This window comes from Bos mutus, chromosome 28 (assembly GCF_027580195.1).
Source record: "Bos mutus isolate GX-2022 chromosome 28, NWIPB_WYAK_1.1, whole genome shotgun sequence".
NCBI classification, from domain to species: Eukaryota; Metazoa; Chordata; class Mammalia; order Artiodactyla; family Bovidae; genus Bos; species Bos mutus.
In genome coordinates, this window is record NC_091644.1 from 5,630,897 (window position 1) to 5,658,039 (window position 27,143).

Consider the following 27,143-nt stretch of genomic DNA (forward strand, 5'->3'; position numbering starts at 1 on the left):
ATATGGCAAAACCAATACAATATTGTAAAGTTAAATAAAATAAAATTTTAAAAAACTAAAAATAAATAAAAGATAAAAAAAAAGACTTATAAAATGCCTAAGAATGAACTTACCCTTAACACTATATACAAAAATTAACTCAAAATGAATCAATGACCTAAATGTAAAACTTAAAACTATAAAACTTAGAAGAAAAAACAGGTGAAAAGGTAGACATTCAATCTCACAATGATTTTAAATATGACACCAAAAGTGTGTGTAACGAAAAAAAAAGATAAATTGGACTTCACTGATATTAAAGCACACTATCAAGAACGTAAAGAGACAACTCACAGTACAGGAACATTTATGTGCAAATTATGTATCTAATGAGGCGTTAGTATATAAAGAGCTCCTATAACTCAACAAAAAACCAAACAATTAAAAATTGGGCACTAAATAGACATTTCTCTAAAAAGGTGTACAAATGTCCAGTAAGTACATGAAAAGATGCTCAACATCATTAATTAGTAAAATACAAATCAAACCACAATGAGATACTATTTCCCACACATGAGGATAGCTATTATCAGAAAACTCAAGACAATAACATGTTGGTAATGATGTGGAAAAATTGGAAACCTTATGCACTAAGAATATAAAAACGGTGCAGTCAAGGTGGACAAGTCTGGCAGTAAAACACAGACCTGGGCGTCCCTTGTGGCGCAGTGGTAAAGAATCTGCCTGTCAATGCCAGGAGGCACCAACACCTGGTCCGTGAAGATCCCACATGCTGCGGGACAACTACTTGTGGTCCAGGCGCCACAACTGCTGAGCCCACATGACACAACTACTGAAGCCTGAACACTAGAGCACATGCTCCTCAAGGAGAGCTCTTCAGTGAGGAACGCGTACACTGCAACTAGGCAGGAGCCCCTGCCTGCCACCGCTGAAGCTCACACAGCAGTGAAGGGCCCAGCACAGCCCGATAAACACTTTAAAAAAAAACAAAAAACAGACCTACCATATGTCCTAAAAATTCCAATCCTAAGTATCCAAATCAATTGAAAGCAGGTGACTCAAAACAGCCAAAAAGTGAGAACCACCCAAGTGTCCATCTACAGATGAGTAAATAAACAAAATGTGGTATACACATACACTGTAATATTCACTTCACTTCAGTCACTCAGTTGTGTCCGACTCTTCGAGATCCCATGAATTGCAACACGCCAGGCCTCCCTGTCCATCACCAACTCCCGGAGTTCACTCAGACTCACGTCCATTGAGTCAGTGATGCCATCCAGCCATCTCATCCTCTGTCATCCCCTTCTCCTCCTGTCCCGAATCCCTTCCAGCATCAGAGTCTTTTCCAATGAGCCAACTCTTCGCATGAGGTGGCCAAAGTACTGGAGTTCCAGCTTTAGCATCATTCCCTCCAAAGAAATCCCAGGGCTGATCTCCTTCAGAATGGACTGGTTGGATCTCCTTGAGTCCAAGGGACTCTCAAGAGTCTTCTCCAACACCACATTTCAAAAGCATCAATTCTTTGGCGCTCAGCTTTCTTCACAGTCCAACTCTCACATCCATACATGACCACAGGAAAAACCATAGCCTTGACTAGATGGACCTTTGTTGGCAAAGTAATGTCTCTGCTTTTTAATATGCTATCTAGGTTGGTCATAACTTTCCTTCCAAGGAGTAAGCGTCTTTTAATTTCATGGCTGCAGTCACCATCTCCAGTGAATTTGGAGCCCAAAAAGATAAAGTCTGACACTGTTCCCCCATCTATTTACCATGAAGTGATGGGACCAGATGCCATGATCTTCGTTTTCTGAATGTTAAGCTTTAAGCCAACTTTTTCACTCTCCTCTTTCACTTTCATCAAGAGGCTTTTTAGTTCCTCTTCACTTTCTGCCATAAGTGTGGCGTTATCTACATATCTCAGGTTATTGATATTTCTCCCGGAAATCTTGATTCCAGCTTGTGTTTCTTCCAGTCCAGCATTTCTCATGATGTACTCTGCATATAAGTGAAATAAGCAAGGTGACAATATACATCCTTGACGTACTCCTTTTCCTATTTGGAACCAGTCTGTTGTTCCATGTCCAGTTCTAACTGTTGCTTCCTGACCTGCACACAGATTTCTCAAGAGGCAGGTCAGGTGGTCTGGCATTCCCATCTCTTTCAGAATTTTCCACAGTTTATTGTGATCCACACAGTCAAAGGCTTTGGCATAGTCAATAAAGAAGAAATAGATATTTTTCTGGAACTCTCTTCTTGCTTTTTCCGTGATCCAGCAGATGTTGGCAATTGGATCTCTGGTTCCTCTGCCTTTTCTAAAACCAGCTTGAACATCAGGAAGTTCACGGTTCACATATTGCTGAAGCCTGGCTTGGAGAATTTTGAGCATTACTTTACTACCATGTGAGATGAGTGCAATTGTGTGGTAGTTTGAGCATTCTTTGGCATTGCCTTTCTTTGGGATTGGAATGAAAACTGACCTTTTCCAGTCCTGTGGCCACTGCTGAGTTTTCCAAATTTGCTGACATATTGAGTGCAGCACTTTCACAGCATTATCTTTCAGGATTTGAAACAGCTCAATTGGAATTCCATCACCTCCACTAGCTTTGTTCGTAGTGATGCTTTCTAAGGCCCACTTGACTTCACATTCCAGGATGTCTGGCTCTAGGTCAGTGATCACACCATCAGGATTATCTGGGTTGTGAAGATCTTTTTTGTACAGTTCTGTGTATTCTTGCCACCTCTTCTTAATATCTTCTGCTTTTGTTAGGTCCATACCATTTCTGTCCTTTATCGAGCCCATCTTTGCATGAAATGTCCCCTTGGTATCTCTAATTTTCTTGAAGAGATCTCTAGTCTTTCCCATTCTGTTGTTTTCCTCTATTTCTTTGCATTGATCGCTGAAGAAGGCTTTCTTATCTCTTCTTGCTATTCTTTGGAAGTCTGCATTAAAATGGTATATCTTTACTTCTCTCCTTTGCTTTTTGCTTGTCTTCTTTTCACAGCTATTTGTAAGGCCTCTGCAGACAGCCATTTTGATTTTTTGCATTTCTTTTCCATGGGGATGGTCTTGATCCCTGTCTCCTGTACAATGTCACGAACCTCATTCCATAGTTCATCAGGCACTCTATCTATCAGATCTAGTCCTTAAATCTATTTCTCAGTTCCACTGTATAATCATAAGGGATTTGATTTAGGTCATACCTGAATGGTCTAGTGGTTTTCCCTACTTTCTTCAATTTAAGTCTGAACTTGGTAATAAGGAGTTCATGATCTGAGCCACAGTCAGCTCCTGGTCTTGTTTTTGCTGACTGTATAGGGCTTCTCCATCTTTGCTGGAAAGAATATAATCAATCTGATTTCGGTGTTGACCATCTGGTGATGTCCATGTGTAGAGTCTTCTCTTGTGTTGTTGGAAGAGGGTGTTTGCTATGACCAGTGCATTTTCTTGGCAAAACTCTATTAGTCTTTGCCCTGCTTCATTCCGTATTCCAAGGCCAAATTTGCCTGTTACTTCAGGTGTTTCTTGACTTCCTACTTTTGCATTCCAGTCACCTATTATGAAAAGGTCATCTTTTTTGGGTATTAGTTCTAAAAGGTCTTATAGGTCTTCATAGAACCGTTCAACTTCAGCTTCTTCAGCGTTTCTGGCTGGGGCATAGACTTGGATTACTGTGATATTGAATGGTTTGCCCTGGAAACTGAGAGAGATCATTCTGTCATTTTTGAGATTGCATCCAAGTATTGCATTTCGGACTCTTTTGTTGACCATGATGGCTACTCCATTTCTTCTGAGGGACTCCTGCCCGCAGTAGTAGATATAATGGTCATCTGAGTTAAATTCACCCATTCCAGTCCATTTTAGTTTGCTGATTCCTAGAATGTCTACATTCACTCTTGCCATCTCTTGTTTGACCACTTCCGATTTGCCTTGATTCATGGACCTAACACTCCAGGTTCCTATGCAATATTGCTCTTTACAGCATCGGACCTTGCTTCTACCACCAGTCACGTCCACAGCTGAGTATTGTTTTTGCTTTGGCTCCATCCCTTCATTCTTTCTGGAGTTATTTCTCCACGGATCTCCAATAGCATATTGGGCCTCTACTGACCTGGGGAGCTCCTCTTTCAGTATCCTATCATTTTGCCTTTTCATACTGTTCATGGGGTTCTCAAGGCAAGAATACTGAAGTGGTTTGCCATTTCCTTCTCCAGTGGACCACATTCTGTCAGATCTCTCCACCATGACCCGCCCGCCTTGGGTTGCCCCACAGCCATGGCTTAGTTTCATTGTAATATTATTCAGCCATAAAAAACAAACATCCTGATATGAGATACATCCCTACAACAGGGATGGAACACCCGGACAACAAATGCTTAGTGAAATAAGCCAGACACAAACAAATATCGTGTGACTCTACTTACATGAGTTACCTAGAATAGGGAAACTTACAGAGACAGAAAAGTAGTGTTTACCAGAGGCTGGGCAGGTCAAGGTGGAGTTATCGTTTAATGGAGCTATTTGTTAATGGTTAATGTCACTTAATTGTATACTTGCATATAATAGTAGAGTATGTTATGTATGTTTTACCACACTTCAAAACATGGTAACAATGCTTTTACAAACTGACTTCCATATAGCCTTCGAAAGACAAAATTATATTGCCATGATGTTTGCTGGTTACTTTTAAATTAAAAAATTAAGAGTTAAGCCCTCCAACAACAAATAATACAAATGACTGCCAGGGCTTTACTTACCCGTTTGGGGCCACTAAAAATCTTTCTGGTATTTTCCTTTGATTTATCTCCTTGTTTATTTGGAGGCTTCTTCACACTTTCAGGCACACCAGGCAAGTCCTCTGTAAAATCCAAGTTTTCTGAAATGGTAATCAAAACTAGCTAGCTTTCTATTATTTCAAATTATCTACCAGACAACTAATGAACATTTGGGGGAGAAAGAAGCATACTGTGGGGAGGAAAAGATAAAATAAAAACAACACATAGCTGACGAAATACTCCAATATTATTCTCACTCTCTCATACTCACTCCCTGCTTGTACCCTACTCTAGAAGAAAATCAGAAACTTAGTTGCAGTGCATGTGCTCCAATTTTATCAGCAAAATCAATTCTTTTCCAGAATAATTTGTTCTTCAATGTTCATACAACTGCTTGTTATCTTCAACAGTAAAACTGGCAGTCTAGTTTAAAATACACACATGCACACACCAACAGATGATATGTACCTGTAACATTTTTCTAGAATTAAAGTACACTGAATCATGTTGGCCTTCAAGGAATGCCTGCTTAACATCTACAGAAGCCACATTAAAAAAAAAAAAAAAAAGGATATAGCTATCCTTGACAAAAGATACTGAATAACCTAGTACAATGTAGTTCAATGGTCTGTGGCATTCTCACAAAACCAACCAAAGGATCAGATTAATTTCCAAAAGATTGTATTTTTTCCCTAGCCTAAACAAAAAAAAGAGGGGGGAAAAAAAGGGAGACTTTTCTCTATCCTAACTCTTAAAACTGTCTGCTGTTTCACACACTGTATGAAGACTTAGATTCCAACTTAGAATGTATCAATCAAATGGTCTCTAATTTTTAAATGTTATTTGGTACCAACTTGATGTTTCTGAAAGGGAGTCTAATGATTTAGGATAACTTGCTATCAAGGTTAGCACAGAAGCTAACTAAGTAGGTTGTAGCAGGACAGGAGTTCAGGTTTCAGTATTCAGTTACTAATCATCCTCCTGAGAAAGCAAATGTAAAGCTGTCTGCCCAGTCATAGCTCAAGTGACTAGCAAAGATGCAGCAGACTTCATTTCTTCAGAAGGGATTCAAGACAACATGGGATGAATTCTGAAAATAGTCTTATTTTTTCTAGTGGGGAGTAAGGCAGGCTGCTAGGGGGTACTCCTGTATAATTCTAGTTTTGAAAATAAGAATGATTCTAATCTAGCAAAATTATTTTTAGGTCAACTGAAGCAAAATGCTAAGTAGTCTCAAGTATGACATACTCTGTGAGAGAATCTATACACAGAAACACCATGATAGCTCTAATTCACCATGATTCTTGTTCTGTGACCCTAAAAGGACAAAAGCTTTAACAAGAAAACCAATATAAGAAAAATGTATTTGGTTAAATATAAATAAATATAAGCCCCTGTATCACAGAGGCTTTCACATACTCTTCCTCAACAGTCAATTCACATCATAATGTTCTTGTCAAGTAGTGATTTACTCATAGCAAGGCTAACCTATTTCTTTTGTCTTTCAGTGAAGACTATCAATCCTCAAGTCATTACGAGTCCTACTATCTTAAGGGACAAATTAATTTCACTGATAAGAATGTAAAAACATTTTAGTTAGCATCTTTCAATTTTATTAAGTCAACTTACGAGGGTGATCCTTAAGATTTAATCTTAACTTTATAAATTCAAGGTATTTCCCTCATTTCAACCATCTAATATCAATAGAATTCTATATGACCAAAGTCTATCCTCTGTCTCCATTGGGTTTAGTTTTTCAAAACTAAAACATCAAGATGTTTGGTATCTCTGTATACACACAAATATACACTATTTAAAAATTCTCAAGTGCCAATGGCAGAATTAAAATACAAATATGAAAAGACTCCTCAATTTACAAATTGGTTCCTTACAAGGTAGGACTTTATTTACATTTAAAATGCTGTATCTTTAGATAAGGTAATCGTTGGCACTAAATAGGTACTTCTGTTGAAGTTAAATGTAGTAACAAGTTATAAGCTATCAAGGAGAAAACTAAGTAACTATTATTTAAGCCTGAAAAACAAATTTATTTTTTTTTAAGTCTTACCTGCATTATTAGAACTAGACTGACTGTCCTGGGAATTATCATTGCTTTCTGGAGGAGGCTGCAAGGAGGGTGATGGAGCTGTTTTAGTTCTTTTTTTGCTTGTCTTTCTTTCCACCTGACAGTCATCATCTTCATCATCTTCACTTTCACTGAGATCATCAAAGCCAAAATATTTAATTTTGTAGTTAGAACTCCCAGAACCTCCCTCATCACCTCCTGTCTCATCATGATCTTCAAAACCAAAAAATTCAAGTTTAACATCCTTTTTAGATTTAGTATTACTAGGTCGAAATCTAGTAGTGGTCTTAGATGTTGCAATATCTGCTTTTTTTCTTAGCCGGCCAGCTTCTCCCAAATCTGCAGGAGTTGAAGCAGTGAACTCATCCATGCTGCGTTCCATAGTATCCTGGATGGTAACATTACAAACTGACAAGCAAGATGGATGTAAAACAGTATAATCTCTAGTCCGTCCAACCGTCCCTCTAAAACTGGTCCCACAGCTTACACTGCCCTTCTTTGCCTGATTCAGGCCATCTTTACTAGATTCACTGTTTGCTTTGGCTAAGGCCTGACTGGTGCCGTCCATTAGCTTATCAAAACTCGACGCTCCTTGTGAGGATTTTGCTTTATTGGCCCTACAGTACGTCCTACAGTTGCTTGGCCTAAGAACACTTTGCATCATGTCTTCCTCAATGGCTTCATTTAGATTTTCCAACCGATTTTTAAAATCCTCATCCTTCATCTCCAAAAGAGGATCACTATCCAGATTTAAAATACAATCTTCGGATCTGCTATCTTCAAAATCATTATCCCATTCATATAAACCAGTTCTTACAGATCCCTTGATTGATGATGTTTCTGATGGCGATTCTGACCTTTTCCCAAGTTGGGAATTCCAAGTATCATTTTCCTTGATTTCATCAGCTTTGTATCCAGAAGCCACTGTAGTTTCTGCATTGTGTTTCTTAGTACTGTCTTCAGCATTTTTGTAAATATGGTGACTATTCTTTTCATGTTCTTCACTAAAGTTCTCCACTTTATCTATAAAAATGAAAAATAGGTCAAAGGATAAAAATATGAGTGGTATCAATGTAAAAGTTAATTAAAGGGACATTTGGTTAATTAATAGAAGTCATTTAATTGTGAAATAACTGTAATAATTTTAAATTGTGGAAAAAATAAATGTTTATGTATCTGACAATTTATTCTTCTACCTTTTCAGTATATAGCTCTCATGTCTTCTACTGACCTCTCCCTAGGTATCCAAGTCCCTTAAAATTTTACCCTCAATTAAAGAGATTTCAGCAGTGTTAAACAACAGGATCAATTCAATGACATACACATAGTCAAACCTTCTCAGAGGTACAATGGATTTTTCAAACAGAAATGCTTAAACTAAAAATTATTTAGTAGAACCTAAACAATGTAACTTGGACTGCAAGGAGATCCAACCAGTTCATCCTAAAGGAGACCAGTCCTGGGTGTTCATTGGAAGGACTGATGCTGAGGCCGAAACTCCAGTACTTTGGCCACCTCATGCAAAGAGTTGGCTCATTGGAAAAGACTCTGATGCTGGGAGGGATTGGGGGCAGGAGGAGAAGGGGATGACAGAGGATGAGATGGCTGGATGGCATCACCGACTCCATGCACATGAGTTTGGGTGAACTCCGGGAGTTGGTGATGGACAGGGAGGCCTGGCGTGCTGCAATTCATGGGGTCGCAAAGAGTCTGACAGGACTGAGTGACTGAAATGAAATGAAACAATGTAACACAATTAATGAAGACATTCTGGCAATGCCTGTTTCTCCAGAGTAGAGTTGCCCACAGGGCATGTCAGTTCTGTCTAGAAACCTGTTCCAGATTCAGGTTTCTGTAGTCAACTCTGCTTTTCATTCCTTCTTCTAATCGTGAAAGCCATATAATTTCAACACTTTTTTAAAAACAGTGCCTCTGATGCCTAAGTTTCATGGCTACAGTGGTTATTTATCCATATCCTGCTGCATGCTCAGTTGCTTCAGTCATATCTGACTCGTACCCTATGGACTGTAGCCTGTCAGGTTCCTCTGTCCATGGGATTCTTCAGGCAAGAATACCGCAGTGGACTGCCATGCAGTCTTTCAGGGGAATCATCCCAACCCAGAGACAGAACCCAGGACCTCCTGCGTCTTCTGCACCGCAGGCAGATTCTTTACCACTGAGCCACCAGGGAAGCCCGTATTTATCCATATCAACCAGTGGTAAATCATGAATTGCCTATTCATTTTATAGCTGGGGAATCCATTTTTGTTGTCTTTAATTTTGACATCAGAAATATTTTTTTAATCTTTCTAAATAAGAGGTGGAAATATGATTCAAACTGGTATTACAATTAATTCTCCAAGTACTTGTTGGTAGAAAAACCCAGGTTCAATATTTATGATAAATTAATACAGTTACAAAACAAAAAAAAAACTACATTTATAAAAGTCCTTTACAAATCTCAATTAACAAACCATCAAATACAAGCAAAGGGGTGCTTTACATGAATCCACTATATAATTTTTAATGCTACCCAATGGTTGTAAATGTAATTTATATTTACTTACTTCTAGGAGGCATCTAATTTACAGGTATACGTGCTTTATTCTTAGATATTTCTCAGGCAAAGGCAAGGAACTATAGTTTTCATAATCTCAGAAGTATCATATCACTAATACTGAAAAGCTAACAATTAATAGCTGACTGACATCTGATACGTTCTTAAAAGGGGCTGAAACAAAGCCAAGTTTAAAACCAAACCTTAAGAAACGATACCACTGCTTTTATAACAAGTGGAAAGAGCACTAGTAGCTCAATCTGGAGACTTATGTAGGGCTCAGAGAAGACCCTTAACTTAGGGAGTTTTCCCGAGGCTTTCAATTTCTTCCTCTGTTCAAAAGGGAAGCAACTGACCCATACTACTTTACAGCATTATTAATGGAATTATTTGCTAACAAATGCCTATGGGAATGCTTTGTATGCTTAGCTACAAAGATGTGTATAAGATATCATCAAATATCATACCACACCATTTTTACAGCTACACAGTATTGTCTTAATGTTACAAAATTTAAGCTATCTCTAATTGTTTTATGTAAAAACATCCTTTTGACAAAAAAAGTTTTATGATAACAATAAACTTTATTATTCACATTTTTAAAAACTACTACTTCAAGTTTTACTTACCACTCCCATTTCCCCTAAAATCAGAGTATTCTCATGGGCTGCCTTTCACGTGTAAATCTAACTCTGTTGTGAGCATACCTTTATATATTCAAGTGCAAAGAGTAATAAAGAGCCCTATAGAATGAAGTACTGTCACTAAAAGTTATGTCACTAGCAAATATAATTTATTCATGTATTCAATTACATAGCATAATCTTACAGATGAATTATGAGTATATTATAATTTTTAAATTTATGAAATATGTTACATAGATAAAAGCTAAGTAAATCAACAAAGAGCTCTGCACAAGAAAAGCTACCTAAGTTTTCTACAACGGTATTCTAACATATAAACTGAATACTTTCTACAGTCCTTCACCATTTATGTCTTCAACAAATATTCTCAACTACACCTTCAGAAGAGAGAGCAAGGCTATCCTGTTCTAAAATGCAAAAGAGCAATTACTTTCAACTATCCTGCCTCCTCAAACGGACCCCAGCTTCCCTGTCAGATAAAGTTATATCTCAAAACATCAAGGCAGGGAGAAAGGGAGTAAAAATTGGGTTGTTTTTCTCTTTTCTTTCTTTTACAATGGCTTGTACTGAGACAATTTTAGGGCTTCTGTAACATTTCTATTTGGAAATCTTCCTTATTTCCAGTTCTTAGATGGCTAAACTCTTTTCCAAATGCCAACAGGTTCACTCACACCACCTCAGCAAGAAAGCATACTCATCTATCTTTGTTCAAATGTGCAACCCAGTACGCACCTTCAACTCTTTTTTTTAACAGAGAAGGTAAGTATTAATTCTGTTTTAAGCTAAACCAGCTATGTAAACAGAAATGCATTTCTAGCAAAGATAAAGTTCAGGAGTTAAATGGGTAAGTGCCAGCTCTGCCACTTACTGGCTAAAATGACCTTGGGCAAGTCACCCTAAGAAGTGGGGACAATTTCTTCACCTGAAAAAATGAGCTAATAAAATCTGTCTCAAAGACAATTTGAACAGATAAAAGAAGATAATGTAACTACGGATACTTGCAGGTTAAAGACCACCACACAAATGCAAACTATTGTAACAACTCTGCCAAAATATAGAGTATATTTTTAATAACCTTTTAGTGAGACATTTCTTAGTGGAATTTAACCTGTACATTCATCAATATTTCCTTAAGACCCTGTGTCTATCAGCTTCAAGCAAGGATTCCAAAATTACATTTTAAAGCCTACTGTTTTTCCTTAACCTAGAGGGTGAAGACTGGATTATGGAGAAAGTTTCCAGAAGAAGACTTACCCTAGCACCATCTTCAAAGATACTTAGTAAATGCCTTTTAATGTCACTAGATTTTAGCATCTACCCAGTCTTTTATATATTAGGTAGCATATGAGGGAGGGAATTTAGCATAGTAAAGACTACATGGAATTTGGAATTTGAGAAACATGGTATCGAACTACACACCTAAGACAGTAATTAGATGTGTAAAAATTTGGCAACTCTTATTTCCTCTCTAACCTTAATTCTGCTTATCTAAAAGACAGTAAGCAACCTTACACAGAAGTTTAATTAAAGGTCTACTATTTCCTTAAGAGTCTTAATTTTGAAAGGAAATAGAGGATTCCTTTTAAAATAAAAACACATCTGCTGCTGCTAAGTTGCTTCAGTCGTGTCCAAATAATGTGAGTATACATGGTTTTATAAAGGAAATTACTCAGGTGGGATAATTTAAGGCTTCCATGGATGAAGTGAACGCTGAAATACTTAAAAAGTGGGAAGGGAGGTTTGATTAGAGATTTATGAATGATTTCATGGTTTCCACAAATCTCATGAAACTGTATGAAAAAAATGTCTGTGCACACAGTTTTCAGGGAGAGTATCTATAATTTCAGCAAGTTTTCACACACTCCAAAATATATTTTTTAACTGATAAAGGACAAGGGAAGGTGCAAAATATCTGTGGGAAATCAGTATATTAACTGTAGAACTTCATATCTTTATGGGAAAGACTATTCAATAACATGTTTTGAAACATCATTTATCTTCCAACTTCTTTACCTTCTCCAAAGCAAAAGAAATTTCACCAAAATTAAATGTCCATTAAAAAACCACTAATGTGCTCGCTTCGGCAGCACATATACTAAAATTGGAAAGATACAGAGATTGGCATGGCCTCTGCACAAGATGACATGTAAATTTGTGAAGTGCCCCACATTTTTACATTTCTCCAAAGAAGATGCACCACCATCAAACACGTGAAAAGATGCTCCACATCACTCATTATAAGAGAAATGCAAATCAAAACCACAATTATCAGAATGGGCATCATCAAAAAATCTACAAAGAATAAATGTTGGAGAAGGTGTGGAGAAAGGAAACTCTCTTGCACTGTAGGTGGGAATATAAATTGATACAGCCACTATGGAGAACAGAATGCTGCTGCTGCTGCTAAATCGCTTCAGTCGTGTCCGACTCTGTGCTACCTCATAGACAGCAGCCCACCAGGCTCCCCCGTCCCTGGGATTCTCCAGGCAAGAACACTGGAGTGGGTTGCCATTTCCTTCTCCCATGCATGAAAGTGAAAAGTGAAAGTGAAGTCGCACAGTCGTGTCCGACTCTTCATGATCCCATGGGCTGCAGCCTACGAGGCTCCTCCGTCCATGGGAGTTCCCAGGCAAGAGTACTGGAGTGGGATGCCATTGCCTTCTCCAGGAAAACAGTATGGACGTTTCTTAAAAAACAAAAAATATGGAGAATGAAATGGCAACCCACTCCAGTACTCTTGCCTGGAAAATCCCATGGGTGGAGGAGCCTGGTAGGCTCCATGGGGTCACAAAGTCAGACATGACTGAGTGACTTCACTTTACTTTACCATGTATGCTACAGCAGCTGGGCCTCTTAAAGGTCTACACAGGTAACAGATGTAAAGCCTATGTTTACTGTTTAATATTATCTTGGACTTGCCATTCACAAACTTGCTTAGGAATCATGGGTCCCTAGTCATGAATTTGCTTGCTGCAACTCCAGTCACAATAGCCTCAGGCTTAATAATTTTATCCTTTTAAAAAAAGCAAATAATGATCTCTTTACCTGTTATCACTAGAATTATCGTTAATAAAAATTAAAAAAAAAAAAAAAAAACGAAAAATAAAACTACCATATGACACAGCAATCCCACTACCAGGCATATACTCTGACCCTAAAGTCAGTCATAAAGAGTAAAGTCAGAAAGAGAAAAATATCATAATTAATGCATATATATGGAGTCTAGAAAAATGGCAGAAATAGAGGGGAAAAATGGCAGAAATAGAGGGCAAAAATGGTAGAAACTGCCGGGCAGAAACAGAGACACAGACACAGAGAATGGACTTGTGGACACAGAACAGGAAGGGGGGGCAGGACAAACTGAGAGAGCAGCACTGACACCCACTACCTGTGAAGCAGGTCCCTGAGTGAAGCTGCCGCACAGCACAGGGGTCAGTGCTCCACGATGCCCTAGAGGGCAACCCACGGGGGAGGCGGGGAGGCTCCAGACGGAGAGGGTGCATGTATGCTAGTAGCTGACTCACTGTGTTGTACAGCAGAAACTAACACAACACTGTAAGGCAATTATACTCCAATTAAAAACTTAAAAAAAAACACTATTTAGGGAATTTCCTCCCAGTCCAGGATCCTGTATGCTGCAGTGTGCACCGCCCCCCCGCAACCACAAAAAAAGAAAAGATTAAAAACTACAATGTTTTTCAAGAGAACTACCCAGACCAGTGGGGCAGAGGAATTACAATGCCTACAACTCAACAACAAGATATCCAATAAAAAAAAAAAAAAAAAGTATCAAGCGATTTGATCACTCCCTTGATTTCAAAAAGAATATTCAATAAACATATAAAATAAATTAAAAGACATTTAATTTGTAAGTTATTAGGAAGATGCAAATTAAAACTATAATAAGATGCTACTGCAAAACCACCAAGAGTTAAAATTCACAATGCCAAGTACTGTGGAGAACGTAAAGCAAGTTCAACTGGTCGTAGCAAAACCGGGAACCACCACTCTGACATTACCTACAAAGTTAAACTTAACAGTTATCCTCAGTTGAATTCAGTTCAGTCGCTCAGTCATGTCCGACTCTTTGCGACCCATGGACACCAGACTTCCCTGTCCATCACCAAATCCCAGAGTTTATTCAAATTCATGTCCACTGAGTCAGGGATACCATCCAACCATCTCATCCTCTGTCGTCCCCTTCTCCTACTGCCCCCAATCTTTCCCAGCATCAGGGTCTTTTCAAATGAGTTAGTTCTTCGCATCAGGTGGCCAAAGTATTGGAGTTTCAGCTTCAGCATCAGTCCTTACAAAGAATATTCAGGACTGGTTTTCTTTAGGATGGACTGGTTGGATCTCCTTGCAGTCCAAGGGACTCTCAAGAGTCTTCTCCAACACCACAGTTCAAAAGCATCAGTTCTTTGGTGCTCAGCTTTCTTTATGGTCCAACTCTCACATGCATACGTGACTACCAGAAAGACCATAGCCTTGACTAGACGGAACTTTGTTGGCAAAGTAATGTCTCTGCTTTTTAATATGCTGTCTAGGTTGGTCATAATTTTTCTTCCAAGGAGCAAGCAATCTTTTAACTTCATGGCTGCAATCACCATCTGCAGTGATTTTGGAGCCCAAAAATATGAAGTCTGACACTGTTTCCCCATCTATTTGCCATGAAGTGATGGGACCAGATGCCATGATCTTAGCTTTCTGAATGTGGAGCTTTAAGCCAACTTTTCACTCTTCTCTTTCACTTTCATCAAGAGGCTCCTCAGCTCTTCTTCACTTTCTGCCATAAGGGTGGTATCATCTGCATATCTGAGGTTATTGATATTTCTCCCGCGGACCTTGATTCCAGTTTGTGCTTCATCCACCCCAGCATTTCTCATGATGTACTCTGCATGTAAGTTAAATAAGCAGGGTAACATTATACAGCCTTGACGTACTCCTTTCCCTATCTGGAACCAGTCTGTTGTTCCATGTCCAGTTCCAACTGTTGCTTCCTGACCTGCATACAGATTTCTCAAGAGGCAGGTCAGGTGGTCTGATATTCACATCTCTTTCAGAATTTTCCACAGTTTGTCATGATCCACACAGTCAAAGGCTTTGGGATAGTCAATCAAGCAGATGTTTTTCTGGAACTCTTGCTTTTTTGATGATTCAACGGACACTGGCAATTTGATCTCTGGTTTCTCTGCCTTTACTAAAACCAGCTTGAACATCTGTTCACGGTTCACGTACTGCTGAAGCCTGGCTTGGAGAATGTTGAGCATTACTTTACTAGCGTGTGAGATGAGTGCAATTGTGTGGTAGTTTGAGCATTCTTTGGCATTGCCTTTCTTTGGGATTGGAGTGAAAACTGACCTTTTCCAGTCCTGTGGCCACTGCTGAGTTTTCCAATTTTGCTGGCATGAGTGCAGCACTTTCACAGCATCATCTTTCAGGATTTGAAATAGTTTGACTGGAATTCCATCACTTCCACTAGCTTTGTTCATAGTAATGCTTGCTAAAGCCCACTTGACTTCGCATTCCAGGATGTCTGGCTCTAGGTAAGGGATCATACCATTGTGATTATCTTGGTCGTGAAGCTCTCTTTTGTACAGTTCTTCTGTGTATTCTTGCCACCTCTTCTTAATATCTTCTGCTTCTGTTAGGTCCACACCATTTCTGTCCTTTATTGAGCCCATCTTTGCATGAAATGTTCCCTTGGAATCCCTAATTTTCTTGAAGAGATCTCTAGTCTTTCTCATTCTATTATTTTCCTCTATTTCTTTGCACTGAGGAAGGGTTTCTTATCTCTCCTTACTATTCTTTGGAATTCTGCATTCAAATGGGTATATCTTTCCTTTTCTCCTTTGCTTTCACTTCTTTTCACAGCTATTTATAAGGCCACCTCAGACAACCATTTTGCTTTTTTGCATTTCTTTTTCTTGGAGATGGTCTTGATCCCTGTCTCCTGTACAGTGTCACGAACCTCTGTTCACAGTTCATCAGGTACTCTATCAGACCTAATCCCTTGAATCTATTTCTCAACTTCCACTGTATAATCATAAGGGATTTGATTTAGGTCATACTGAATGGTCTAGTGGTTTTCCCTACTTTCTTCAATTTAAGTCTGAATTTGGCAGTAAGGAGTTCATGATCTGAGCCACAGTCAGCTCCCAGTCTTGTTTTTGCTGACTCTATAGAGTTTCTCCATCTTTAGCTGCAAAGAATATACTCAATCTGATTTCGGTGTTGACCGTCTGGTGATGTCCATGTGTAGAGTCTTCTCCTGTGTTGTTGGAAGAGGGTTGTTGCTATGACCAGTGTGTTCTCTGGGCAAAACTCTATTAGCCTTTGTCCTGCTTCATTCTGTACTCCAAGGCCAAATTTGCCTGTTACTCCAGGTGTTTCCTGATTTCCTACTTTTGTTCTAGTCCCCTATAATGAAAAGGACATCTTTTTTGGGTGTTAGTTCTAGAAGGTCTTGTAGGTCTTCACAGTACCGGTCAACTTCAGCTTCTTCAGCATTACTGGTTGGGGAATACACTTGGATTACTGTGATACTGAATGGTTTGCCTTGGAAACAAACAGAGATCATTCTGTCGTTTTTGCGATTGCATCCAAGTACTGCATTTTGGACTCTTCTTGACTATGATGGCTACTCCGTTTCTTCTAAGGGATTCCTGCCAACAGTAGTAGATATAATGGTCATCTGAAATAAATTCACTCATTCCAGTCCATTTTAGTTCGCTGATTCCTAAAATGTCGACGTTCACTCTTGCGATTTCCTGTTTGACCATTTCCAATTTGCCACTTAACATTCCAGGTTCCTATGCAATATTGCTCTTTACAGCACTGGACCTTGCTTCCATCACCAGTCACATCCACAACTGAATGCTGTTTTTGCTTTGGCTCCATCTCTTCATTCTGGAGTTATTTCTCCACTGATCTCCAGTAGCATATTGTGTACCTACTGACTTGGGGAGTTCATCTTTCAGTGTTCTATCTTTTTGCCTTTTCATACTGTTCATGGGGTTCTCAAGGCAAGAATACCGAAGTGGTTTGCCATTCCCTTCTCCAGTGAACCACATTTTGTCAGTGGTCCTGTTATCCTGCTGCTGCTGCTAAGTCGCTTCAATCGTGCCTGACTCTGTGCAACCCCATAGACAGCAGCCCACCAGGCTCCCCCGTCCCTGGGATTCTCCAGGCAAGAACACTGGAGTGGGGTGCCATTTCCTTCTCCAATGCATGAAAGTGAAAAGGAAAATGAAGTCGCTCAGTCGTGTCCGACTCTAGCGACACCATGGACTGCAGCCTACCAGGCTTCTCTGTCCATGGGATTTTCCAGGCAAAAGTACTGGAGTGGGGTGCCCATGGCTGTCATGCAAAGAGGGAACAAACTTATTAAACCTATAGACATCATTCAATTCAAACTATAAGGACTGATAAGCAACAGCATTAAAGATTAACTAGAGCTGTCTAAAGAAGGGGATGCCTAGGGAGGAGAGTGTACTCTATTGTCAGAAATACTTGATAAAACGGGACTTGATCAAAACAACTAACTTCTGCCCTGCAAAAAACACTGTTAAGGGAAAGCAAAAACAAATCACAGACTCAGAAAATATCTGCAATAAATGTCTGATACAATACTTGTATCGGAAATAAAGAAGTCTTAAAGTTCAATGAGAAAATAAGCAACTCAATTAAAAATAAGCAAAGAAATGTGAGGGTACATCAAAGAAACTATACTGATACCAAAATAAGCATGGAAAATGATCATCAATCATTAGGGAAATAGAAAAGGCTTATTCCCTTAATATAGTGGTGTCATAAGAATCTTATGCATCAGTAAGTCAATCAATGTTCCAGCAGAAAAAGCAGGTATAGACACAAAGATCAATAGAAAAAGAAATAGAATGAATCAGTAACTTATGAAAAGATACTCAACTTCATCCACAATTAAAAATCAAGAGTAAACATTATATATTAATTATATCTCAATAAAGCTGGAAAAAGAAAGTAAAACAAAGCTGAACTATATTTATACTTACTAAGCCCTCAGTATGTGCCTGGTACTGTCCCAAATACTTTCCACCCATTAATTCATTTGATCTCATAGCAACCATCTGATGTAGGTACTATTACAAGTTCACAAGCCTTTATCCACAACTGCAACATCCAAAAAGCTCTGAAAACAAAGTTTTCTGATAATGCCTTTTGAAGCAAAACCTGACCTCATTTAAGTAAGGCTATTGATAGTATTTTCTTTTTCTGAATAAAACTTGTCTTTGAATAGAGTGCTGCCTGCCAGGCACCTGATGGGGGTTCATATTAAAAAAACATACTTTATAATTCCAAACTAACCCCAATTCCAAGACAGATCTGGCCTAAAATGTTTCAGATAAAGAAATGTAAACCTGTCTCCCATTCTGCACATGAGGGACAGTAGATTTCAGTTGCTAGACAGTTAACAGCCACACAGTTATTAAGTGCTGTTTACTGTCTAAAAAATAAAGCAACTTTTTAAAGAAAACAAAAACACTGGAAACAACCCAAAGTCTGACATCTACAAGGAACTGGCTAGGAAATTACAAAAAAAAAAAAACATAGGGGGAATTGACATACCATGAATGCAACAGTATTTTTAAATAAAAAAGAGAAGGAGGCCTGAAAGAAAACTTCCATATTTTGACAGAGACTTATTCCCGATACATATTAAGTGAAAAAGCAAGGTATTAAACACCAAGTCATCATTTTGTAGATCTAACACACACACAAATTTGTAACTGCTTGAACTTCTTGTAGATACACAGCATATGTCAGAAAGGGTAACAAAAGGAACTATGAATGGTCAATCCCTCCAAGAACAACCGGCACAACTGGAAAAAGGAGGTGGGGAAGCTTTTAACCACTGTAATTTTGTACCATGTGCAGATAATTTTATTTACATTAAAAAAAATAAAACTTCACATATTCTAAAGTAGAAAAAATTAAACCCCCAAAATAAAGAAGATATTTTTTCTATCTTTCAGCTAGATAAACTCCAAAGTTCAATAGAATAATGCTAGGGGAAAAAAGCCAGTGTCAATGGGAAATATTGCAATATCAGCTGAATATTTAAATATGTATGCTATTTCAAGTCCACTTCTAGAAACATCTTCTACCATTATATATGAGAACATGATGCTCAAACATGAAAGTAGAATGATGTTCCATATAGCATTTCTTAGTTAATAGCAAATGACCACAAAACAGCCAAACTATTCCTAAGAGACTTAAGTATGGTATATTCATATAACAGAAAACCATGAAGAAAAGGTACATTTTATAAATACTGATGTGTATATCTTAATGATTTTTCCGTACACACATACATACACAGTATACACACGTGTATACCACACTGTCATCTATGTGTTTATATTTTTCGGGATATATAGATTTACATGCTGTGCATATTGAAGATTATGAAAATATACATAAGAAACTGTCAACAGCATGCTTCTATGAATGGAAACTGATTTTTCACTATCAACAAAGGTGTGTGGCTACTTATAAGGGGCACCTAAGAAGTCAAAGGAAAAATATGGCACACTTCCTCAGTGGATCAGTTTTACTCAAAGATTTGGAAAGTAAAAAGTACTTGAAAAAAATGCTAAGTATTTCAAGTGGTGATTTCAATTATATTTATAATTTTTTAATTATTTATAAAACATACCTATCAAACACAAAGTCTGTATGTAATGTTAAAGATAAAACAACTCCAAAAGAACCATTCAGCTGGGCCCACTACACAGAACAGTCCAACTCAATTCTCATTCCCTATCAACAGCTGCCCACGGAGAACCTCATGGCCCACTGCCACTGCCCACCCACACGCCAAGAAGCTTGTTTGTTCCCATGGCCTCCTGCTCAAGCTGCCTATCTCTGCCCACCCTTGCAGAAGAATAGGGAACACATCCACATACCCAAGTCAATCCTCAACCAATGAGCCACACAGAAAATTAACTCTTTCAACTATATACAGAGACTTCTGGAGTTACAGAAAGGCATGCCAAAACATACAAAGGCACAATTAAATTTTAGGGACATTCATCTCTAAATCCCCGTCTTCCTTATGTGCACATGTGCTCAGTCACTTCGTTGTGTCCAACTTAGAACCCATGGACTGTAGCCCACCAGGCTCCTCTGTCCATGGGACTCTCCAGGCAAGAATACAGGAGTGGGTTGCCATTTCCTCCTCCAGGGGATCTTCCCAACTCAGGGATCAAACCAGTGTCTCCTATGGCTCCCGCACTGGCAGGCAGATTCTTTACCACTGAGCCACTAGGGAAGCCCAAGTTTTAGGGACATGCATTTCTAAATCCCCACCTTTCTCATATACTGTGGTCCAAAAACTGATGTACCAACCCACCTGGGATTAATAATTATTCTCCCACATTACAAATAATGGCATATCACTCACTTATCCCTAATCTTACTATGAACATTGCTCCTACTCTGGCATGACAGTAAAGAAATAATATGATACATTACTGGCATCCATGCTTAATAACTGAGTTACTCTAATGTCCTGGAAACAAATCCATTGCATGTCAGGTGGTTCTAATTATTTATTGCTTTCCGAATAGAAACTACTATAGCAAAATTCTTTCCACTCTTATTTTTTATTAATATAGTACCTCCATATTTATATGTATTAAAAAATAGGAACAGACTGATGTCAGAGCTTTTTCTTAATTCCAGCAATATTTATCCATATATACATGAACTAATTGAAAACAGCTTTACCCATACCATTAAGAGGTACATTTCCAATAAACTTTGCCTTTAAAATGCGGTTGACTAATTATACTCTAATAGTTAATCAATTTAACACTAATTTGATCAATTATACACTCATAATTGTGGTGATAATCTAGAAGAATTTTCAAATACTTTGAACATTAGAATCACAAAAATTCTTAAAAGTTTACATTTAAACTTATATATGGGGCTTCCCAAGTGGCACTAGTGATAAAGAATCCACTTGCCAATGCAGGAGACGTAAAAGATGCAGGTCCATCCCTAGGTGAAGATCTCCTGGAGGGGGACACAGCAACCCACTTCAGTATTCTTGCCTGGAGAATCCCACGGACAAAGGCACCTGGTTGGCTATGGTCCACAAAGAGTCAGACACAACTGAAGTGACTTAGCACACAAACTTATACACAAAAAATGTATGTACTACAAAATTATGAAGAGATGACCATTAACAGACATGTTCATTAGGGTAAAATCCTAAAGGGGAAGTAGGACAGAAATACAATTTCAAGGGATTTCCCTGGCGGTCCAGCAGTTAAGACTCCACATGGGTCCCACATGCCACATGGCCAAAAAAAAACAAAAACAAAAAACCACAATTTCAAAAAAGAAAAAGGGTGCTGTAAATCTTCTGGTTGTTAAAGAAAAACTTCCTCTCACGTTTTTAATGTGACTCCATGCTTCCAATGCAGGGGTCATGGGTTGGATCTGTGGCTGGGGAACTAAGAGCCCACATGTCAAATGTCAAAATGTCTTTCAAATAGTGAAAAGGTTATGGTATATACAATGGAATACTACTCAACGATAAAAATACTGATTCACACAATATGGAATACTCTTTAAAAGTATTATGCTAAATAAAAAGCCAGGCTGAAATTGCTACATACTGAATGACCCTTTGTATAGGAAATATTGGAAAAAACAAAGCTACAGGGGCAGAAGACTGATCAGTGGATGCCAGGGTTGGAGGTGGGAAGAGGGACCCACCACAGAAGAGCTTCAATGCACCTAACCCAGGCTAGGCTTTCCCTAACATTCCTCACACACCTTTGTAATTAACCATTACAAAAATAAATCTCCGGTTAAGAGCCTAACTGGGGCATGCCATGTTTCCAGTTGGGACCCTGATGGATAAATTAAAATGCAAACTTGCCATCTACCTCCTCCTGTACTGTAACACTCAAAATGTACCTATACTTCTTTCCCATCTTCTACTCAACAATCCACTGCCCCCTCTCACCCCACAGCTTTTAAGTCCAGAGTATCCAAGGCTCAGTGATCAGCACATCACATACACCTGGGGCTCATGCCCTCTACCACTTCCTTGCCCTAACTGAAATAAGTGAAGTGAAGCCGCTCAGTTGTGTCCAACTCTTTGCGACCTCATGGACTGTAGCATACCTGGCTCCTCTGTCCATGGAACTTTCCAGGCAAGAGTACTGGAGTGGGTTGCCATTTCCTTCTCCAGGGGCTCGTCCCAACCCAGGGATAGAACCCGGGTCTCCCGCACTGCAGGCAGACGCTTTACCATCTGAGCCACCAGGGAAACCCTAACTGAAACCCGACTAAGAGTGCCACTTCTCATGCAGCCCCTTCCAGGATCTCAGAGAAGGATGGTTTGCAGTTACTCACATGTTGGCTCTCCAGAGCCTCTTATGAAACTTCTCCTATTCCCCTCTCTCATAAAAAGTCGATTCCTTTGAGGCATGTGCCACCCATCTAGCTACGCTATAATATCCCTCTTACTGTCGTCTATAAGCCTCTTACTCTTCGTTTATCTAAGGGTTTTAAACCAGGTCTGTAATCCACCCTTCCATGTCACTTCTGCTATCACCCTGAATTCTGCCAAATTCCAACCCCATCAACTCCCAGCTCCTTATTCTCCCATCAAGTCCTCTACATTCTATCTTAGTCACCTGTTCACAATTTCATGCAGGAACTTCTCATATCCTAAAATGCTTCAACTCTTAAATATCAGAATAAGACAATCCATAATTACCACCAGCTAACCAACTTGTCTCAGGACTCCTACTCTGGACTTTTATTAAGATTCTCAGTATACTGACCTCTCTTCTCTTCCTCCTATCCACCCACCCCTGTCCAGTTAGTCAAGTTTAAAGTGCACAGTTCATCATTTCACTCACTCTCTGGTCAATAACCTAAATTCTCTTTCTTTTCTATCTGTTCATTCCATATCTAGTCAGACAAAATGCCAATCCAGCATAATTATCATTATTCTAGCCAATATTCTATATTTTGTACAGATTCTGGCTAATAGGGCCTACTAAAGGAGAGGAGAAAACACACATGCTCAAGAGTTTTCAGTGATAACAAATTTCAACTAAGGCATCAATGATGTCCAGAAATTCTACTCTCTCTAGACAGCTCCTTCCTTTTCCACTTTCTCCAAAATCTATGTGAACACTTTGCCTCTCCCCTCCAGCCACCACACACATCCTTTTTTCTTTCTCCCTTTCAGAGATGACCTCCTTTGTCACTTTATAAAAGAAAGGATGGTGGGGGTCGGGGGGGGTGGGGGAGCAGTTTTGGTTCATAAACAACCTTATCTTCCATCCTCCCATTAAACTCACATTTTCACCCCCCTCTCCGCCCAGCCAAGAAATGCAGTGTCCCTTCTCCCAAGATCACTCTCCCTCTCTGGGCTTTGGATCCTATGCTTCAAGACTCTCTTATGCAATCAAACTTTCCAGAACCCCTCATATATCTCTAGCTGCCCCTTTTCTTCTCTCCTTCAAACATCTTTAATCTTTAACAAGTTGTGTACACCTGCCAAGCCCATTTCCCACTGAGTACACACTGCTCCCTGTGTACTCACTTCTATTCAAGTTATATCAGTGATTACCTGCACTTGTGTTATTGGTCAAACCCTGAGAATGAACGTCCTTTCACTAAGAAAATCTTTTACAAAAAACTAAAGTTCTACTTTAAAACAAATCTATTTACTTGAAATTACACTGTCTCTCTCAGAATTTGCATATTGTTAAATTTCCATACAGAATTTTTAGACATTAGCAAACAGAGGGTACCTATTAGCAAAAATTAAGGTCAGCTTTCTTCAGTATTTATAACTGGTTTGGCCACCATTCTTACTAAAAAGAAAACTATTTAAACAGAGGCAAGAGGTAACACATAATTTGTTATTTGTCCAAGTTATTTCCAACTTCAAGAGAAAACTCGTACAGTGACAGCCTGTTATTTTAAATATAAAGCTTTAAATATGATCGAATTAAGTTCATTCACATCAGAATACAGCAGCACTGTATGAAGAGAACACTTTAGGTGTTTCTCAGATCTTCTACTTAATAGTTCAAGTGATTCAACTTCTTTGAAATATGCTTTACCTCCTCTAAAATGGGAATAAAGCCTCCCTTAAATAGTTGAGATTAAAGATCAACTGATATGAAGAGCTTAGCACAAAGTAACAGGCATCTTACCCTCTTCCCTTAAAAGAAGCTGATTTTAGGAATGACAAGTATATTCTATACGACAAATATATTCAAAGCTAAATGAAGGTAGGTAACTCTTAGCAATGCTATACTTGCAGAATTCTTTAATCCTCATTAATCACCTGTACTTTATCCAATGAGTAGATGACAATCGCCTCTCAGGTCACAAGTCCCTGGCCTACTTTAAGCTTTCAGGAATAGAACAATTCATTTCCCTTTCTAAAAATGATCTTCAGTTCTAAATTAAAGTTCCTAATTTCTTGACAGTAACAGCCCTCTAACTTATACAAATACTCAGTACAGTTTTAAGCAAATAGAAAAAAAAATTGGCTACAAAGACAGGCATGCAAATTAAGAGCCTATGCCATAGTTATCTCAATATTTGGCAGGGTATGTAGACTGAATCCCAGCTGGCTAGCAAGTGTGCCAAGTAGAAATACAAGTCTTTGCACACTTTATTCTAGAACCCAGATTAAAAACCTGTAGCAAAACGCACAAAGATGGAAAATAGGAGTAGCTGTATATAAAAGGCAAGAGCAGCTTTCTTTTACCCCTAATGCACATAGCTCTGGATGCCAAACTTTATAAGAATACTCCAAGATCTCTCAAAAGGCCAAGTTTTTAGGTCCTGTTAAGTCATTTTTAAGTTTCACACTTGTCTGAGATTTCACTGGCTTTAATGAAAACTTCCATTAAAGTATCTACAGATAAAGTAAGATATCCTAAATCCACTTTAAAATAATCCAGGAGACAGAATAGTGTATACAATAGATGGAACAAGATTTGCCATATATTGACAACTGCTGAAGCTACAAAACAAGCACATGAGGTTCTTTTAATGTTCTATTTTTGTGTGTCTAAAAGTTCCATACTAAAAGTGTGTGTGTGTGTGTGTGTGTGTGTGTGTTTTAAATTAAGATGAGGATGTTTTAGCAACTCAATCCTTCCCTGCAGTTCTCATTTAGTTTGTACTCTTGCATGGGTAGTAATCCTGATGGGTTCCCTTGCCCATCAAGCATTTGGAAAACAGCAACCACTATATTCTATCACAACCTCACTCTGGATTTCGTCTTTAAATAAGCCACAATCTTAAAAAGCACTATCTGGTACAAAACATTTAAAACAAAGAATTTTAATAGTACCTAAAAGTTAACCATATACTACCCTATAAAGAGATCCACTTTAAAACTTAAGGCCAGGAAAAATGATATAAGCTTGAGCTTGGATAAGCCCTTTTCACTGATGTGATGTAATTCTGCAGCAAAAAAAATGGTATGAATGAGCAAGAACATCCCACTGGAAGGATACTAAAGAACCTAACTTGTGCACTTTGAACAGAATGATCATAACGTTTCTCACAGGTTCTTAAAAAAAATGCCTGTACATGACCTCCAAAGAATTTCTGAGACCTAAATGGGTTTAACAGCACTTTAATCTGAAGTCCAAAATTTCATCATTCTCCAAAGATCTCTAATTAAAAAAAAAGTTTTGGAAACACTTTAGATTTATAGAGACCCCTTCTATCCAAACCTTAGGTCTGAATCTCTAAACTTCAACTAAAATCAGAAGGCCTCCTGAACACTCGTAAAAGCAACGACAAACTGACAGACATATGCAAAAAAAAATCTAGGCACAGAGAGATGCCCAAATTTTAGAGGCAAAAAAGGAAGGTCATAAAGTTTGGAAGTATTCCCTGAACTTATTACATAAACATAAAAAGTTTATCTTTTACATGTTAGGGACAGGGTAAGACCATCAGAATTCGAAGTACTCCCTCAAAGTTCCCTTCTTATCCTACAATAAGCTACCAGGGGTGCTGTGGCTCTGGATGGTCAAGGGAGAGGAGAAAGTAAATATTCACAGTGCTACACCATTCCCTTCCAACTAAGGCTGCCTTGTGAAGAAAGAAGAGCAAGATGTTCTTGAACATCTATTTTCTGTATTTTAGTATACACTTTCCCCTCACAAACCCGTTATAATGGAGTTTGGATTCCCAGTCAGTCCACAGGATTAACACCAGAACTACAATTTAGCTACATTAGACCGGCAAGCTAAAACCTCATTTTCACAGAAAGAGTTGTTTCCAGTTCTCACCGAACAACTTCAAATGGCAGTCTGGACATGTGTAGGTTTAACAACAGTAAGACTATATAAGCAGTTGCTGCCTTTGAATGTTTCATTTCCAAGTTCCTGTTCCCCCATACCTCAACATTTATCCTATTGATACCCTCTGCCTGCCAGTGATGCCCCTCTCTTTTCCAAACACAGTGCTTGAGAAATCTGTGTCTGAGTACCTCACCCACTGCACCACTTCTCTATCCTCATCTCCCTTCTTCTGGCCCATCTGCCTCACACTGAGCACTGGACACTAGATACCTGACATGGAAGAGCATTTCCAGAGCCTAAAAGAGTGGAGGACACAGAGCAGCTGGTCAAAGTTTTGAAATATCAATAAATGAATCTCAGTCCAATTTTGCCACTACCCAACCTAGACTGTTACTTAACCTCTTTGAATCTCATCTATGAAGCTAAGAGAACTGAATTCAAGTTAATTTTGGCTCAATGGTTCTATGATTAGAAAACATTTTTAACAGCTGATCTGGGAAACTGCTTTTCTGCTCATTTTTAATAAAAACTGAACCTAACCTTAAGTTATGAACAACAGCTCAGGAGAAATGTGGGCAAAGGAAAAGAAGAGCCAAATCAGAATTAACCAGGAGATCAAGGGAATGACAGTAACAGCTGGCTCATCCTCTCATCCAAGGGTGAGAAAGAATGAAAAATGTTCAGCATTTTTTTGTGGAACTATGCTAGGCAAAGTATTTGAG

The 27,143-nt window shown here is 38.6% G+C and overlaps 1 protein-coding gene and 1 non-coding gene across 3 annotated transcripts in view; one reads left to right on the plus strand and one right to left on the minus strand.

The window, feature by feature from the left end:
• WAPL (WAPL cohesin release factor) overlaps positions 1-27,143 on the minus strand; it is a 77,709-nt gene that overhangs the window by 45,660 nt on the left and 4,906 nt on the right. Inside the window, exons 3-4 of one of the 2 annotated variants that reach the window (XM_005909982.3) lie at positions 6,845-7,885; positions 4,759-4,859 (exon numbers count right to left, since the gene is read on the minus strand). In XM_005909982.3, the coding sequence (XP_005910044.2) occupies positions 4,759-4,859; positions 6,845-7,885 (1,142 nt within the window). Of the gene's footprint in view, positions 1-4,758; positions 4,878-6,844; positions 7,886-27,143 lie in introns of both variants that reach the window. The other variant, XM_070364887.1, reaches the window with a different exon arrangement.
• LOC138986146 (U6 spliceosomal RNA) lies at positions 12,135-12,237 on the plus strand. Its single transcript, XR_011463047.1, has one exon. It is a non-coding gene; the product is annotated as a U6 spliceosomal RNA (small nuclear RNA).